General features: G+C 39.0%; 2 protein-coding genes across 3 annotated transcripts in view; both read right to left on the bottom strand.

The window, feature by feature from the left end:
* LOC107690294 (histone acetyltransferase KAT2A-like) overlaps positions 1 to 3,040 on the bottom strand; it is a 15,894-nt gene extending 12,854 nt beyond the window's left edge. For both annotated transcript variants that reach the window (XM_016488591.1, XM_016488590.1), the window contains exons 1-2: positions 2,737 to 3,040; positions 2,144 to 2,267 (exon numbers count right to left, since the gene is read on the bottom strand). In XM_016488591.1, the coding sequence (XP_016344077.1) occupies positions 2,144 to 2,267; positions 2,737 to 2,952 (340 nt within the window). In that variant the 5' untranslated portion in view covers positions 2,953 to 3,040. The remainder of the gene's footprint in view (positions 1 to 2,143; positions 2,268 to 2,736) is intronic.
* A 1,177-nt stretch (positions 3,041 to 4,217) lies between these two features.
* LOC107690295 (ras-related protein Rab-5C-like) overlaps positions 4,218 to 19,052 on the bottom strand; it is a 25,312-nt gene continuing 10,477 nt past the window's right edge. The window contains exons 2-6 of the mRNA XM_016488592.1: positions 17,713 to 18,043; positions 14,337 to 14,488; positions 6,045 to 6,167; positions 5,878 to 5,971; positions 4,218 to 5,681 (exon numbers count right to left, since the gene is read on the bottom strand). Of these exons, the coding sequence (XP_016344078.1) occupies positions 5,554 to 5,681; positions 5,878 to 5,971; positions 6,045 to 6,167; positions 14,337 to 14,488; positions 17,713 to 18,043 (828 nt within the window). The 3' untranslated portion in view covers positions 4,218 to 5,553. The remainder of the gene's footprint in view (positions 5,682 to 5,877; positions 5,972 to 6,044; positions 6,168 to 14,336; positions 14,489 to 17,712; positions 18,044 to 19,052) is intronic.

A 19,052-nucleotide genomic window follows, 5' to 3' on the forward strand; every position in this document is an offset into this window, starting at 1 on the left:
TGTAGATGCATGTTGATTTTATCAGACGATGCCGCGATTATAAATGAGAGTGACTCCTGGTTAACATGTATTAAAAGGGGTTGTGTTTAGTCACTATTTAGTGTGGTATTTTTTGACAATATTCACTCATCATGACAGTAAAATAGGGCATTCTAAGTCAATATACTGCAGTATTTCCTCTCTCAATCAGTAGAAAATATGGTTAACACCCGGTCATGCATGAAAAAAAAAATACCGTCATGTACCGTGAAACCGGTATAATTTTGAAAAATACTGTGATATAAATTTTTGGTCATACCGCCCAGCACTAATCTGAAGTGGCATTTAGATGTATTTACACACTGTTTAATGCAGGACATGAATGCATTTAACCTGCAATTACAAATGCATAAATAATGTTTTGATATAGACCTATTAAACATAAAACGTTGAATACTGATATTTGAAGAATTTAAATAATAAAAAGATACTTTAAATATGAAATTAAAACTGCCAGTAGGTGGCAGCAAATCGCTGTTAATAAGAGAGTCATTGCGATTGAACCGGAATCATTTAAACGGTTGATTCATTCAAGAACGAAACACCTGACTGAATAATATACTGAAATCATGCAGTGAAAGCAGAAAACACACTCTAAATGCACACTCGCACTAGTCTCTAGACTTCACGTAATGTTTGCATGCGCTCTGTAGGCGTGTTTTGAATGGTTTTTGCTAAATACTCGATAATGTCAAATCCCACATCATTAAAACAACAATTATGATATTATCGCAGACGATATATATCGCACACCCCTAATACGAGCCTGTATCTACAAAGGTTATCTTTATGCTGCTTAACTCTGGTTTGCATAACACATATTTTAAAACTGGTCCATTTAGGGTGATACTTCCTACACTTGCTTTCAATTACCTTTTTATTATTATTTTTGTGCATTTGCTTATCTATTAATTAGACCATGCCCACAGTTCACACTTTGCTGTGTTCAACCCTGCAAAGTTCAGGTATCTGTCTATATAAGGCAGCCAAAGAGTGCAATAGTCCAGAAGAAAACATCTTGGTCACACTTTATATTAGGTGGCCTTAACTACTATGTACTTACATCAAAAAATAAGTACAATGTACTTATTGTGTTCATATTGTATTGCAAAACACTTTTGCTGCTATTGAGGTGGGACACGGTAAGGTTAGGCACAAGTTTGGTGGTATGGGTAGGTTTAAGAATGGGTTAAGGTGTAAAAGAGGGGTCAACAGTGTAATTATAAATGTAATTACAGAAATTAATTACATAGAGGTATTTAAAAAAAAAAACATAAGTACAATGTAAAAACATGTATGTACACAATAAGTGCATTGTACCAAATTATTAATTTAAAAGTACATAGTAGTTAAGGCCACCTAATATAAAGTGGACCAAAATCTCATATATTTTCTCCACAGGGAAACTGATTTAAACCATAATTTATAAACCTTTAAAGACAAACATATTGTGAGCGGCAAGGCTGTTATTCAATGGTGTGCTGTTTTGATAATCCTGACAATCCTGATAATAAACTACATTACCTATGATTCTGCAAAGAAATTTCCACCAATCAATAAAAAAATGATGTAGAGTCAGTTTCCCTATGATCTCAAACTACTTAAATATTTGTATGTATAATTTGCAATAAATTTAAAATGTTCGTAAATTGTAAAATCAATAAATCAATAGTTTTAAAGTCTGCATGAAATCAAAATTTCAGCTGGAAATATGTCACTACACTGAAATAAAGTCGGCAGCAACTTCTGGTTCACGCGGACTTTAAATTTAGCTGTTGTTTTGAATTTGATTGTCTTTCACAATGCTTTAGAGACTGTAGCTCTTTGCTTCATTAAAGCCATTAACTACATAGTCTTGTCTTTTCATCTGATTTTCAATTATTAGTAAAGTTTAAGTTGACCTCATAGCTTGGTTCATGGTTTATAACTCTGAAACAAAGGCTTTTCAAAAACCCCTATGTTAAATACTTCCAGAAGCTAGGCAACTGGAAAAGTGGCTGGGCACAAAATCATGCCGGAGCAGCCTATTTGGATGATACCAAGCAGAGCCATGGATCTGATATAGTGTGATGTAATAAAACCAACATAAAGGCATTCATTTTACCCAGAGAGTGTCCACAGCTTCGGCAGGCCTCCGTCAGACTGGCTGCCTGCTGCTGGAGCTCCATACCAGCGGCTGCCGGCGGATTGGGGTTTTTCCATCCATTACATTTGCAAGCATCATTCGCCTGTGATAAGAGAACACAGCTGTGATTTAAAGAGGACACTAAACATCAGGTTCATTTACATGTTCATACAGCCAAAACATTCTGATTTATAATGATGCAGTGATGATAACATGACATAATACAATAAGATACACTGAAAATGTCTAATGTATGGTGCATGTTTTCAAAACATACATAATAAACGCATTCAATTAACCACCACAGACCAATTTCACACTATATAAACCTGTTAAGCTACCCATTTTGACAGCATTTTTCTGCATAGGTAAGGAATTCACTAGAAATGTAATTCACTTATATTTTTTAGTCCATAGAGGTTTTCATTTTCTTGTGTTTTCATCGTTAGGCTTTTATTACTTCATATTACTTCAGGAAACACGCGAGACTGGTTTGCAGTCTGTTCCTGAAGCACTGACACATGACAGGCCCGGGCACTCGCTCTATTGTTACGAGCCGAGCTCTCGGTTACCTTGCAGGAGGAAAACACCCCGAGTTTCTCCAGCTTTTTAGCCCGCGGAAACGAACGGACTTGGGCTTTCTTCTGGCTGGACCACTGCTGCTGACTCAGGCCTGGTCGGGCCGGGTCGCTGCTCGCGGCTCCGGGGTTTGGGGTGGGTCCTGCCGGGCCGGACTGCGCTTGCTGAAGCCGGGGCTGCGCGGAGCTCTGTGCCGCCGGGTCCGCCATATCAGCAGCCTACTTCACCTCCGAGGATCGCCGCGCTCACTTCCACCCTGAGCCGCTGCAATAAAGTTTTGTGATGGTTTTCGATGCGCGTTCTAACCACTGCACTGCGCGTGCGCACTACAGGAGCATGCTGGGAGATGTAGTATTATAGGCAGTACTACGAAATTAAACGATACATGTCTTTCCACTGGAGGGCATTAAACACTTGAGCTACTTTTTATTGCACTATACCACATTAAAAGAACATATATTAAAGCTTATTAATAAAATTACATTTGTCTAAACTTATTTATATTTAGTAGCAAAATGCCAAAATGAATTTTGCTAAAACTTTAGTGAGCTAACGTGGTTATTCTTAACTTCTTATTTTTTAATCTTCTGAATCTTAAAAATTGGCCTTACCCATGTTTTTAACAAAACATAAACAAAATTAATTTAGATAAAAAAAATCACTGATAAGGTAACACTTTACAATAATGTTCCATTTGTTAACATTTGTAAACTAACAACGAAAAAATACTTCTAAAGCATTTATTAATCTTAGTTAATGCTGATTCCAACATTTACCGATACGTTATTAAAGTCAAAAGTTGTATTTATTAATGTTATTGACTAACAGTTTATTTTTTTTAACTAACATTAACAAAGATAAATGAATACTGTAACAATGCATTGCTCATTGTTAATGTTAGTTAATGCATTAATTGTAAATTGTTACTACTGATGACAAAACTAAAGTGCATTTATCACTACCAGTCAGAACCTTCATGGATTTAAGTCTTAAGAACCTTTAAGGTGCACTCAGCAATTTTTCTCGTTAAAAAGTTTTACTCCTAAATAAGTGCATAGTAATTTTGAAACAGATCAACAACAACATTCACACTATAATAATAATCCAATCATGTGTTACCTTATAAAAACGTTTTATCGTACATGCAGAGGGTCCACTCAAGGGGGCCGCCATGTTAGGATTACATGACCAGCCAAATACTACTTGCCTAATCTTAGTAACCACCCTGTTATTGGACACTTTCAGGCATGAATGAACTTAATCATGGTTGACTGTGAACAGTGATTTGATACAATAACATCAGTAACTCAAAACGACTGCCAGCACAACATAAACACAAAAGACTTACTTTTAAATTCATTTAGTAATGGTGAATAAAGACCTCCATTCCCAACTATATTTAGGGGACGACTAAAAAAAAACAAAAAAAAAACCTCCACATCGCCACCTGTATTTAGAAATAACAACACAACAATTAGAATGTATACTTTCCCCTCCTTTATTGGTAAAATTACAAGTTCTATTAGTTTGGTGTTTTTCCATTTATTAATTTTTGTCCATTGCCTCCCTCGTTCCTCAGACCCTGCTTGAGACGTCTGGGTCACCGTTCACATTTGTTGTGCTAGGTCACATGTGATGCTGAAAATGCCAGTCGAAAGAGATGTCCTTCGACAGAACACATGAGGGAACAATATTGACAGAAAATGACAAGTTGTCAGAGGACAAAGAAATACCCAGTGCACTCTAAGGGACCTTAAGTACAAAAACAAGTAAATTCTTACAAAGGTGCTGAATTGAAATGGCTAATGATTGGGGTCATATTCACAGGAAAATAAAGGGAAAAAAAACAAGAGTACAAGAACAGTGACATTATCTTTTTTCCCCCCCTCGTAAATATTTGTGATTTTGGTCAGAGGAGGCTGATTTTGCCTTGTGTCATTTATATGTGTTTTCTCCAAGTCTGATTTCAAAAACATTTCATTAATGCAAAGGGAAAAAAAACAACACCACATCGGAGTTACACCACCTGTTAATGCATTTAGATATACAAGTAGATATATGTAAATGATTAGAAAAGGAGTCTAGCCTATTAAATCATATACTGGTTTCATTTGTGCTGGAGTAGTGGACGTCTGAGAGACTAATACAATAAAAAAAATAATACAGGATCTACAGAACAGCCTGACATAGATGGAAAATAGCCTGTTTGCTCATTCTCCGATCTTTCCTCTCTCCAACAAAGGAGGGATGTGATCAAGGAGAGCAGGAGAAATATGAGGTGTAACTCAATACTGGCAGTATGCATCCACCAAAAGGGAGAGCGTGTTTGAATAGTGGTGTTGCCACTAAATTTTTCATTCAAACGAGCAAATGAGAGGATAAGGAAATACAAGGGAGAGATAACTTGTTTTTCCACCAGCAGCAGTCTGGAATTTCTTTTGTCTTAAATGTGATTGGTTAGATCGGTTCACATGTTTGTCTCCTTTTGCTTTGTCAAAACTCTATATAAGACAAATCGAATAACTTTAAAAATCACAGATGGCAGAGACACTTGTGTCGTAGCTTGTGTTTGCTTGTATCTGAATGTGCATGTACTGTTTTTGGGAGGAATAACTGGTCGAAGCATTAACGTGTTGATTTACAAGGGTATCGATGGCCAGTTTCCAGTTCTGAAGCTGTATGGTACAGTCTAACTGGCCATAGTTTAGAGCTGGGTCATAAGTGAATGGATCTCACACTATGGTTTCATATGGTGTTTTGTGTGTCTGTATCAGTCCTTGGGTGCATCTGCCAGCTGATTGGTCTGATGGTTAGTTGCCGCCTCCACAGCACTGGCCGCTTCTGCCCTGAGGTGCTGTCTCCTGTAAGTCGACGCCTCCTCTGGCCCTTCCACCACTTCCTGCTCCACCCTGCGGTTCGTTCTTCGGAAGCTTCTTGGCTAAAGAGAGACATTGAGAAGGAAATTTTCTTCATAAACGTACTAGTTTGATTTGAACTGAATTTAATCATCAGCAGTATTTGAATGATTGGGTGTGGCGTCTGGTTGAGCATTTTTGCGGCAGGTGAAACTGGTGTCATGTTGCTGTGTTTTGGTCCGGGCTTGAAGAGAGTCAATAAGAGAGATGAGATCGTACCGATAGCCATGAAGATCTCATTCACGTTCATGGCGGTCTTTGCAGATGTCTCCATGAAGAGTAGGCTGTTGTCGTCTGCGTATGCCTGCGCCTCCTAAGGAAAGCATGTGGATGTGTTAAAAACATATCAGATTCACACAGGTTGTTTTGCGTTCATATAAACACACCTGAAAGTCAACAGCTCTCTTGTTGGCCAGGTCAACCTTGTTGGCGGCCAGAGCAATAACGATATTTGGACTCGCCTGACGCTGCAGCTCTTTCACCCAGTTCTTTGCTCTAGTGAATGTGTCCTAAGAGTGCAAAGGAAAACAGCAGAGAAGTAATTGTTAGAGGTGACCTCAGATGAAGTAGTAGGGCACACAAGGATGCATCAAATTGATGAACTGAAGACAGGAATAATGGCTGCTGAAAATTCATTTTTGGCATCATATTTTTAACGAGCTGATATCTATTTTTACTAAAAACACCTGCATATGCATGGTTTTTTAAAAAGAGACTTAAAGGTGACCTATTATGGCACTTTTTACAATATGTAATATAAGGCTCAGGTGTCCCCAGAAAGTGTCTGTGAAGTTTCAGCTCAAAATACCCCATAGATCATTTATATCATTTTGAAAATGCCTATTTTGAGTGGAAGCAGAAATACGCTGTTTTCGTGCATGTCTCTTTAAATGCAAATGAGCTGCTGCTCCCCGCCCCCTGCTCCCCCGCTTTCCAGAACAGGGCTGTGCCTTCACAGCTCGTTCCTCAGATACTCTGTTAAAAAAAAAAAACACCTGTTTGATTTTTATTATCATGTCTATCCTCCCAGTCTCTCCCTTAAAACCAATATGGAAGTGAGTAAAACTGCAATTCATCGACTGGCCACTAGAGACTGGCTCCAAAAGGGAGTCAATCCCATAGACCTCCCATGTTAAAATGCCCAACTTTACAGCAGAAAAAAAAATGTTTACAGTCTGGTACAAAAAGTGGTTTTGGTCTATATAGGTAATTGTGCCCTTCATGACAACTGTGAGGGGGGTGATTTTTTTTTTTCTGCACAATTAAGGGCGTGGCCACTTGAGTGATAGGTGGATTGCCGCTCTGCCCTACAAACGGCAAGAAAAATGGCTTTAAAGATTTTCATTTGTCCAGAAAAAATAATTATAGGTAGTGTGTCGAAATTAATCGTTTCTACGATGCATCGCGATGCAGATGAGGACGATTTGGTATCGGTTCAGTAATAGACCATAACCCATTATAACGTACTGATGCTTACTGATGCTTTTCTGACGTCATCTGTCGTGGTAGCATACATTAGGCGCGTTCGGCTTGAAGTGCCGCTGCGCAGAATGATCAGTGTATGACATCAAGTACCGCGAGAGCGATAGAGCAGACGGATCTTTATGCTTTCGAATCGCTCTCGCGGTTGATATCATACACTGATCATTATGTGCCGCACCGCTTCAAATCGAACGCGCCTAATGGCGGAGGGAGGCGAGACGCGAGTGCGAGTAATTAAAAATGCTCCAACTACTTTAAAAGCCGACATCTGGGCACATTTCGGCGTTTATGAACAACCTGGTAAGCACGGCCTGGAGAAGAGACACGCTGTGTGCAAATCATGTCACGCACAATAAAATATGCAGGGGGTAATAGTACTAAATTGAGAAACCATGTCAGGTACAGTTCATATATCTGACTGCTTGTATTTATTGACAAAATTGTATACATGTGAAGTAAAATTAAAAATTGAGGATTCAGTGCATTGTCAATGCATCTTGATATCAAATTGAACCGAATCGATGACATGATAATCGTAATCGAACCGTGAGACCAGTGTAGGTTCACACCCCTAATAGGTAGGACACTGGAAATCTGCCAATTAGATGTTTTAATGAAAACTTGATTTTTACTGCTATTTTGAAGTTATTGTACTCTGCCTTTGCATTGTCTGCAAAAAGTGAGATGTCACACCAAGGCAAAAGGCAGTAACTTCCACATTATATACAATATTTGGGTGCTCTAGTGATCATTGGCTATCTCATAGGCTATAACATATAGTAATGTGATTAAATTTTTTTTTTACCATAACAACCAGACAAAAAGTTAAACGTGAGTGGATACCGGTTTGCAACCAATTTATTTGCAATGTTCGCTAACATTAAAGGATGCAAGACATAGGCTACGCCTATTTTTTTTACATCGATTGAATGAAAATAGCCTGACTAACCTATAAGAACGACTTGTGGATTGATGTGAACGCCAGCAAGTATGAATAATGCTCAGAATGATTGTTAATTAAACATCTCTGATGACGTTCATTGCCATGGATTTTATCGAGTTACATGAAAAGGTAGTAAGGATTTAATTGCGAACGGTTACTGTTTTTATGTGTAATACATGCTACGCTGTCATGGCATTCGAGTCCTCACACGTGCAGAAGTGTGCAGCCCCAGACTGACACCTGGCACTGAGTGAATAATCTGCATTATAAAAAGAACAAAAAAAAACTTTAAAGATTATTTATGATTAATTATTGTTGCCAAGTTATCTAGTCGTTGCTTGTTTACAGTGCTTTGTTATATGGAGCAGTTTGTTAGATCGCTAATTTGTTTGTCTAATGAAGTGCCAACAGATGTATGAAAGCACACAAGTTACACCGTAATTTAAACGTGGAAGACTTTAATGGACAGTAAAACAAAGGCAGAATACCGTATAACTCCAGGCTGGCACAGTAATATTGACGAACGGCTAAACAAATGCAGAGCACCGTAACTTAATTTGAGCATTCCAAAACAAAGTCAAAGAGCGGTAACTGATGTTATACTGTGTTCTGCCTTGGTTTCTCCGGGGCTTTTCTTCAAGATACTTATACACATGATAAAGGAGGTCTTGAATGTTCCAGAAATATCAAATTGATCATTTTCGACCAAAAACGAAGTTATGTTTTTTTGTTTTTGCACGGTAGCACTGCTGTCACTCTGGGTGTGGTTTCAGCAGCAGGCACCCTCAGCTTCACCCACGTCCCGGCTTTTTGCCCATTTTCGATTATCCGGGAGTGACGCGTGGCCAAGATGGCGACTGTCGGCTCCGCCCACTTTAGGCTTCAAAAATGCTCTTCAGAAACCTACGAGTGACGTCACGGACACTACGTCCACGTTTTTTACAGTCTATGTGTCTATCACGCTGAAATCATGCATTTTAAACCATATCAGTTGAGCAGATGAGGACGATTTGGTATCGGTTCAGTAATAGACCATAACCCATTATAACGTACTGATGCTTACTGATGCTTTTCTGACGTCATCTGTCGTGGTAGCATACATTAGGCGCGTTCGGCTTGAAGTGCCGCTGCGCAGAATGATCAGTGTATGACATCAAGTACCGCGAGAGCGATAGAGCAGACGGATCTTTATGCTTTCGAATCGCTCTCGCGGTTGATATCATACACTGATCATTATGTGCCGCACCGCTTCAAATCGAACGCGCCTAATGGCGGAGGGAGGCGAGACGCGAGTGCGAGTAATTAAAAATGCTCCAACTACTTTAAAAGCCGACATCTGGGCACATTTCAGCTTTTATGAACAACCTGGTAAGCACGACCTGAAGAAGACACACGCTGTGTGTAAATCATGTCATGCACAATAAAATATGCCGAGGGTAATACGACTAACTTGAGAAACCACGTCAGGTACAGTTCATATATCTGACTGCTTGTATTTATTGACAAAATTGTATACATGTGAAGTAAAATTAAAAATTGAGGATTCAGTGCATTGTCAATGCATCTTGATATCAAATTGAACCGAATCGATGACATGATAATCGTAATCGAACCGTGAGACCAGTGTAGGTTCACACCCCTAATAGGTAGGACACTGGAAATCTGCCAATTAGATGTTTTAATGAAAACTTGATTTTTACTGCTATTTTGAAGTTATTGTACTCTGCCTTTGCATTGTCTGCAAAAAGTGAGATGTCACACCAAGGCAAAAGGCAGTAACTTCCACATTATATACAATATTTGGGTGCTCTAGTGATCATTGGCTATCTCATAGGCTATAACATATAGTAATGTGATTAAATTTTTTTTTTACCATAACAACCAGACAAAAAGTTAAACGTGAGTGGATACCGGTTTGCAACCAATTTATTTGCAATGTTCGCTAACATTAAAGGATGCAAGACATAGGCTACGCCTATTTTTTTTACATCGATTGAATGAAAATAGCCTGACTAACCTATAAGAACGACTTGTGGATTGATGTGAACGCCAGCAAGTATGAATAATGCTCAGAATGATTGTTAATTAAACATCTCTGATGACGTTCATTGCCATGGATTTTATCGAGTTACATGAAAAGGTAGTAAGGATTTAATTGCGAACGGTTACTGTTTTTATGTGTAATACATGCTACGCTGTCATGGCATTCGAGTCCTCACACGTGCAGAAGTGTGCAGCCCCAGACTGACACCTGGCACTGAGTGAATAATCTGCATTATAAAAAGAACAAAAAAAAACTTTAAAGATTATTTATGATTAATTATTGTTGCCAAGTTATCTAGTCGTTGCTTGTTTACAGTGCTTTGTTATATGGAGCAGTTTGTTAGATCGCTAATTTGTTTGTCTAATGAAGTGCCAACAGATGTATGAAAGCACACAAGTTACACCGTAATTTAAACGTGGAAGACTTTAATGGACAGTAAAACAAAGGCAGAATACCGTATAACTCCAGGCTGGCACAGTAATATTGACGAACGGCTAAACAAATGCAGAGCACCGTAACTTAATTTGAGCATTCCAAAACAAAGTCAAAGAGCGGTAACTGATGTTATACTGTGTTCTGCCTTGGTTTCTCCGGGGCTTTTCTTCAAGATACTTATACACATGATAAAGGAGGTCTTGAATGTTCCAGAAATATCAAATTGATCATTTTCGACCAAAAACGAAGTTATGTTTTTTTGTTTTTGCACGGTAGCACTGCTGTCACTCTGGGTGTGGTTTCAGCAGCAGGCACCCTCAGCTTCACCCACGTCCCGGCTTTTTGCCCATTTTCGATTATCCGGGAGTGACGCGTGGCCAAGATGGCGACTGTCGGCTCCGCCCACTTTAGGCTTCAAAAATGCTCTTCAGAAACCTACGAGTGACGTCACGGACACTACGTCCACGTTTTTTACAGTCTATGTGTCTATCACGCTGAAATCATGCATTTTAAACCATATCAGTTGAAAGTTCTGATATACGGTTTTCTGAGCGCACACATCCGAAGCACATGCACAGAAAGCGGCTGTCACGCGGCATGTGAGTACTAAACTAAGTTCTCATTCATGTCTTATGCTTAAACTGTCAAATACACACAAGTTTATGTTAAAAACAGACACGAGTTACGAAAACAGTGGGTTATGTCTGTGAAGGGAAAAAAAAGTGTGTTTATATTAGATCTGTGTGGCAGCAGCGTAATTATACAGTAAATAAATCAATAAATCCACTGCTCTCGTCTCCTCTGAGACTGGGACTCTAAATGGTGTTCTGTGCTTGTCAGTGCAGCCAAAGACAGAACAGTTAGCATGCTTTTCTCAAACTTTCGCCATTGCATTAGAACTGGTATACCGTTGTCGCTTGCAAAAACACAATAGCGGCACCGTGGGTGGAAACTTGCAGATTAATGGGCGGTAATATTATAATAAGATCCCCTTTCTTTGAGCGGATTTGAAATTTGAGTGGATCGAAATTTGATCGTGGATTTTCACAAGCTTGCAGAGAAAGGCTTACCAAAAAAATTTACTGGGTTGTTTTTTTCACGTTTCTGTTTGTTAGATGCAACGGGGACCCGATTGTAGCATTTAAACACAGAAAAAGTCAAGATTTTCATGATATGTCAAAATATCTTACATATTACAAACAAATCACTGTATTCTGATACAATCACACATACATTAGCTTAAGGTTGCCAACAGGAAGGAAGTGCACTGCCACTGGGACTTGCTTGACTTTGAGCAAAGGTCTGACTGTATCCTACAGAATAATAATTAACCCCAGCAGTCAGTCAGGTGAAACCTTATTATTCAGACCTTACCCTTCTGCTGAGCACAACGGCGTGATGTCAGCCTTTATTAGAGCCAATGCATGACTGGCAAAGTCACATTGCAGCTGAGGTGCCACGTAACCCTCAGCTGGTGAATGACTGGCTGTACAGGACACATGTCTGATAAAAACTCAGACTTAAATGTTTTGATTTCATAATCACGGCCACTCACTGTGTTAGTAATGTCATAGACGACAATGGCCGCCTGGGCTCCTCTGTAGTACATAGGGGCCAGGCTGTGATAACGCTCCTGTCCGGCCGTGTCCCAAATCTCAAACTTTACTGTTGTATCATCCAGGCAGACTGTCTGTGTGAGGAAAGCAGCTAGAAAGGAAAGAGAAACAGAAATGTTTATGGCATGAAGCCAATGTACATCAGTTCATATGATACAAATAATTATTTTAACACTTCCTTACTGCTGAGCTATTTAAATCTGAACATGTTCAGAGGGGAGGAAGAATAAGAAACAAAAATATGCATCGTCATGATCAGACCATTTAGAGGTTATTTGATGTTTAATGCACAGTTATGTGGTGGAGGGTTTGACAAAATGATCTGCCGCTCATGAGTGTTGAAACGCTTACAACATTTGAAAGTTGCTTTTGGCATAGAGATTTCCTGAGCAGAAGGATTAGAAATTAGATCACAGTCAAAGGGAACAGAAAGTTCCCTTTTATAAAATGTGTCTCATTACGTTTACATTTACCACTCGGTTTTAATTGGTATCAGTGCTAAGCTAAGCACTACTATTATTACTGCTCATACACTTACTTTTCAAAAGTTGGGGTCATTTTTTTTTAAAGAAATTATTAATTTTCATTTAACACAAAGAATGCATTGAATTGATCAAAGTGACAGCTAATACACTTATAATCTTACAAAAGATTTCTGTTTCATATAAATTCTGTTTTTTTTGTTTTGTTTTGTTTTTTTATTATTATTATTTTTACTTGTTTTAACTGATGTTATACTGTGTTCTGCCTTGGTTTCTCCGGGGCTTTTCTTCAAGATACTTATACACATGATAAAGGAGGTCTTGAATGTTCCAGAAATATCAAATTGATCATTTTCGACCAAAAACGAAGTTATGTTTTTTTGTTTTTGCACGGTAGCACTGCTGTCACTCTGGGTGTGGTTTCAGCAGCAGGCACCCTCAGCTTCACCCACGTCCCGGCTTTTTGCCCATTTTCGATTATCCGGGAGTGACGCGTGGCCAAGATGGCGACTGTCGGCTCCGCCCACTTTAGGCTTCAAAAATGCTCTTCAGAAACCTACGAGTGACGTCACGGACACTACGTCCACGTTTTTTACAGTCTATGTGTCTATCACGCTGAAATCATGCATTTTAAACCATATCAGTTGAAAGTTCTGATATACGGTTTTCTGAGCGCACACATCCGAAGCACATGCACAGAAAGCGGCTGTCACGCGGCATGTGAGTACTAAACTAAGTTCTCATTCATGTCTTATGCTTAAACTGTCAAATACACACAAGTTTATGTTAAAAACAGACACGAGTTACGAAAACAGTGGGTTATGTCTGTGAAGGGAAAAAAAAGTGTGTTTATATTAGATCTGTGTGGCAGCAGCGTAATTATACAGTAAATAAATCAATAAATCCACTGCTCTCGTCTCCTCTGAGACTGGGACTCTAAATGGTGTTCTGTGCTTGTCAGTGCAGCCAAAGACAGAACAGTTAGCATGCTTTTCTCAAACTTTCGCCATTGCATTAGAACTGGTATACCGTTGTCGCTTGCAAAAACACAATAGCGGCACCGTGGGTGGAAACTTGCAGATTAATGGGCGGTAATATTATAATAAGATCCCCTTTCTTTGAGCGGATTTGAAATTTGAGTGGATCGAAATTTGATCGTGGATTTTCACAAGCTTGCAGAGAAAGGCTTACCAAAAAAATTTACTGGGTTGTTTTTTTCACGTTTCTGTTTGTTAGATGCAACGGGGACCCGATTGTAGCATTTAAACACAGAAAAAGTCAAGATTTTCATGATATGTCAAAATATCTTACATATTACAAACAAATCACTGTATTCTGATACAATCACACATACATTAGCTTAAGGTTGCCAACAGGAAGGAAGTGCACTGCCACTGGGACTTGCTTGACTTTGAGCAAAGGTCTGACTGTATCCTACAGAATAATAATTAACCCCAGCAGTCAGTCAGGTGAAACCTTATTATTCAGACCTTACCCTTCTGCTGAGCACAACGGCGTGATGTCAGCCTTTATTAGAGCCAATGCATGACTGGCAAAGTCACATTGCAGCTGAGGTGCCACGTAACCCTCAGCTGGTGAATGACTGGCTGTACAGGACACATGTCTGATAAAAACTCAGACTTAAATGTTTTGATTTCATAATCACGGCCACTCACTGTGTTAGTAATGTCATAGACGACAATGGCCGCCTGGGCTCCTCTGTAGTACATAGGGGCCAGGCTGTGATAACGCTCCTGTCCGGCCGTGTCCCAAATCTCAAACTTTACTGTTGTATCATCCAGGCAGACTGTCTGTGTGAGGAAAGCAGCTAGAAAGGAAAGAGAAACAGAAATGTTTATGGCATGAAGCCAATGTACATCAGTTCATATGATACAAATAATTATTTTAACACTTCCTTACTGCTGAGCTATTTAAATCTGAACATGTTCAGAGGGGAGGAAGAATAAGAAACAAAAATATGCATCGTCATGATCAGACCATTTAGAGGTTATTTGATGTTTAATGCACAGTTATGTGGTGGAGGGTTTGACAAAATGATCTGCCGCTCATGAGTGTTGAAACGCTTACAACATTTGAAAGTTGCTTTTGGCATAGAGATTTCCTGAGCAGAAGGATTAGAAATTAGATCACAGTCAAAGGGAACAGAAAGTTCCCTTTTATAAAATGTGTCTCATTACGTTTACATTTACCACTCGGTTTTAATTGGTATCAGTGCTAAGCTAAGCACTACTATTATTACTGCTCATACACTTACTTTTCAAAAGTTGGGGTCATTTTTTTTTAAAGAAATTATTAATTTTCATTTAACACAAAGAATGCATTGAATTGATCAAAGTGACAGCTAATACACTTATAATCTTACAAAAGATTTCTGTTTCATATAAATTCTGTTTTTTTTGTTTTGTTTTGTTTTTTTATTATTATTATTTTTACTTGTTTTATTCATCAAAGGATCCTAAAAAAATCATGGTTTTTCACAACATATTAAAGGGTTAGTTCACCCAAAAATGAAAATTAGCTTGTGTTTTACTTACCCTCGAAGCATCCTAGGTGTATATGACTTTCTTCTTTCAGACGAATCCAGTCGGAGTTATATTAAAAATTGTCTTTGATCTTTCAAGCTGTTTAATGGCACTCAGCGGGTGTTGCAGCTGAACAGTCCACAAGTCGTCAAATAAAGCTTGCGCATTCATAATAAAACATGCCGCAGACGGCTCCGGGGGGATGAATAAAGGCCCACTGTAGCGAATCCATGAGTTTTTGTAAGAAAAATATCCATATTTCAAACGTAATAAACACTTTTCTCTCACTTCCGCTGACTGTCACACTGAAGCAGTTCCGGCGGATGACGTAAGACGCGCGGCGTTGCGTGATTAGTGACGAATGCGGAGAGAGAACTAAAAACGCCGGTCACGAATTAGAAGTACAAACGGAGGATTTGCAAAGAAAAATGTCGGAGGATTTAGATATAAACCAAGAGGAGACTGGTTTTCCTTTGCTAAAGTAAGGAAACTTTGCTTCCTTTGCTCCTATTAAACAAACTCGCGAGACTAGCATATCTCAGAGGCGCGCGCGCTGCGCATATGTCATACACCTTCCGCCGGAACGGATCCGCGTATGACAGATAACGTAAGGGAGAGAAAAGTGTTTATTATGTTTGAAATACGGATATTTTTCTTACAAAAACTCATGGATTCGCTACAGGGGGCCTTTATTCATCCCCCGGAGCCGTCTGCGGCACATTTTATTATGAATGCACAAGCTTTATTTGACGACTTGTGGACTGTTCAACTGCAACACCCACTGAGTGCCATTAAACAGCTTGAAAGATCAAAGACAATTTTTAATATAACTCTGACTGGATTCGTCTGAAAGAAGAAAGTCATATACACCTAGGATGCTTCGAGGGTAAGTAAAACACAAGCTAATTTTCATTTTTGGGTGAACTAACCCTTTAAGCAGCACAACTGTTTATAATAAGAAATATAATAAGAAATGTTTCTTGAGCAACAAATCATCATATTAGAATGATTTCTGAATGATCATGTGACAATGAAGATCGGAGTAATGATGCAGAAAATGCAGCTTCACATCACAGGAATAAATAAAAATGTATTTAAAGAGTAATAAGTCATTTTAAATTGCAATAACATTTTACAATTACAATTTTTACTGAATTTTCGATCAAATAAATGCAGCCTTGGTGAGCATAAGAGACTGGTCAAAAACATAAAAAAAAAAAACAACAGCAAACTTTTGAATATACATATAAAGATATCAGATGATGAGAGATGACACCCGACCAAACAACTAGCAACATGCTAACAACCACGAACACTTTCGCAACCACCCTGAACACTTTACCATCACAATTGTGACATTTGCACATGCAAGCAGTCTAAAACTGTTCAGAAAATGTAGATTTTAAAACACATTAAAATGATGCAGACACAAATGTGCAGAAGCGGAGAATAAGAAAGACCATGCAAGTTTCTAATCCAAACATTGCCATGGTCACATGTTTGTAGCTCACATTCATTTCTCCACAGCACTGAGCTTTGACCTGCTCACTGACGACAGGATGATGGCATTGAAGGAAAATATGTAGAAGGACAAAAAAAAGTGCTGAGGATTTCCTTATTGTCAGCCTTGTGTAAGCATGTGGTATCCTGCCTGTACTAAATGTCACTCCCAGCTGTTTTCTTTCCTCATGCCTGACTAGAATGGATCTCTTGCTAAATATGAAACTGAGCCCTGATGGAACAAATCCATTAATGTACACAATCTAATTCACTTAAAGATCCCCTGAGACACTGACGACTTAAAAATGGAGGGACACACTAGCACACACACTCAGGAAATCCCATTATTGACCGTTTCCCTTTCCTTCTGGTCGCCAAACACCTTCCTCTCTTCTCTCTTTGTCCATGTAATTCTTTAAAACAGTGGAGAACGTAAATCTTTTAAAACGTAAAAGTGAATGTCATTTTAAGCTGCATACAGAACGTGTTTGGTTATGAGATCAGATGTGTGCACATGCATAACTGCGTGTCTGTTTTATACTGCAGTGTAACTCATGTGGTAGTCATGTGATTAGCGCGTAAGAACCAGCTTGTCTGCTTCTGATCGAGCCCAGCCCTCTCACCACATATCAACATAACCTCATACATGCAGAAGGTTTGCTCTATATTGAGTGTGTTCTCACTACTTCTCGCTGTGTTGTGTTTCAAGATATGATCCCGTAGCCAACCTTTTAAAGGAGATATTCTACAGTTCTACAGAATATTTCCACTAAAGATGACCTTTAGAAGAATGTTAGATCATCTAAATGTAAAAATAGGAAGAAATAAGTATCAGAATTAGATAACTTACAAAAAAAAAAAACCTCTAACAACGGCCCACAACCAAATATATTGTGCATCCCTAACATTCTTTCATGTCTGCTATCTTTTGTGTCACAGCTCAAAAGTGTGAGGAAAACCCTTCATCTTTAGAAAGAACAAGCTTGGACATAAACACACTCCGGCTAACCTCCAATGGTGCTCTCCTGATACTCGTGGAACTGGCCTTTGACGAAACGCAGCACCAGGCTGGACTTGCCCACGGCAGACTCTCCCAGCAAGACCAGTTTGAACTGGCATATTTTGTTCCCGACGGGGGCGGCACCATTGGTCCGCGCTGGTCCACCTCGCCCCGCCATGCCAACAGGCCGGACAACAGGAGAGGAGAGGGCTGACTGGATCTGAAAGGGGTCCTGAACCAGAATCAGTGGAGCTCGGGGGAGGATGGGGTTGAGAGTGAGAGAACCAGGGAGAAAAATTGAGAAAAAGATGGAGAGATGGCCCCTACTGGATGAACAAACCTAGAGAATAAAAAGGAGAAAGGAAGTTGATCAGCAAAACACATAAATGACCAGATATAAATGGCTATATTATAAAACACTGGACTGTGACGCTCTTGAGTTGAGTGAACGGAAAGGACTCATTACAGGACGTTAACAGCTATCACACCATTCCAGCACACTAACCATTAACCAGCCACCCCATAATGCTCCAATAAAGCTCACCGCAACAAAACAGTCCCCTTTACAGATTCCACCCACACTGTGCTGCAATTACAGTTAAAAGCATCAATATGAAAACACAAAGTAAATATCAGTGTCATGTCACACGTACACTAACCAAGCTCCCCAAACAACCTACATTTATCCAAAATTATCTGCACCGTATCGACTGACAAGATGCTGAAAACAGGTCAGAACTTTTTTTTTATGTGTATATTTGTTATTCGGAGCGTAACACAGACCCACATTCAGCTCAGCTTGGGGCAAAACAAATCATGGACAACAGACTGTGGCGTCACATTTTCATTAGGCTTTCAGATTGATAAATACAATCACAGCAGGGGACAACACATTTTCAACTCCTGAAACATTTCTTTTTGTGCAAACTGGGTTTCAGTATTGCTTTTTGTTTATTAGAAAAGTTCCATGGATCCTCTGAAGCAAAATACAGACAGCAGAGCTGAAGTAGACCACTAAAACTAAGAGAATAAAGATGAGAGAAAATGAATGTGTTTATTATTAAAGAGAGAGTGACACACAGAAAGAAGAACTAACAGTAACTCTGAGGTCATTATTTGAGCTTGTTAAAAACAGAAGCAGCTTTTCTTTCTGCTGTAGGTATGGTAACGGGCAGCAGGAGATGAGAGAAGATAGATGGTATTGAGGGCTAGGCCATTAGAAGTGGTAACACAAACAACATTTTCATTTTAGCACCATTAACCTATATATATATATATATACACATATACATATATATATATATATATACACACACATACACACATATATATATATATATATATATATA

This window comes from Sinocyclocheilus anshuiensis, unplaced genomic scaffold (assembly GCF_001515605.1).
Source record: "Sinocyclocheilus anshuiensis isolate Anshui unplaced genomic scaffold, SAMN03320099.WGS_v1.1 scaffold461, whole genome shotgun sequence".
Taxonomy (NCBI): Eukaryota; Metazoa; Chordata; class Actinopteri; order Cypriniformes; family Cyprinidae; genus Sinocyclocheilus; species Sinocyclocheilus anshuiensis.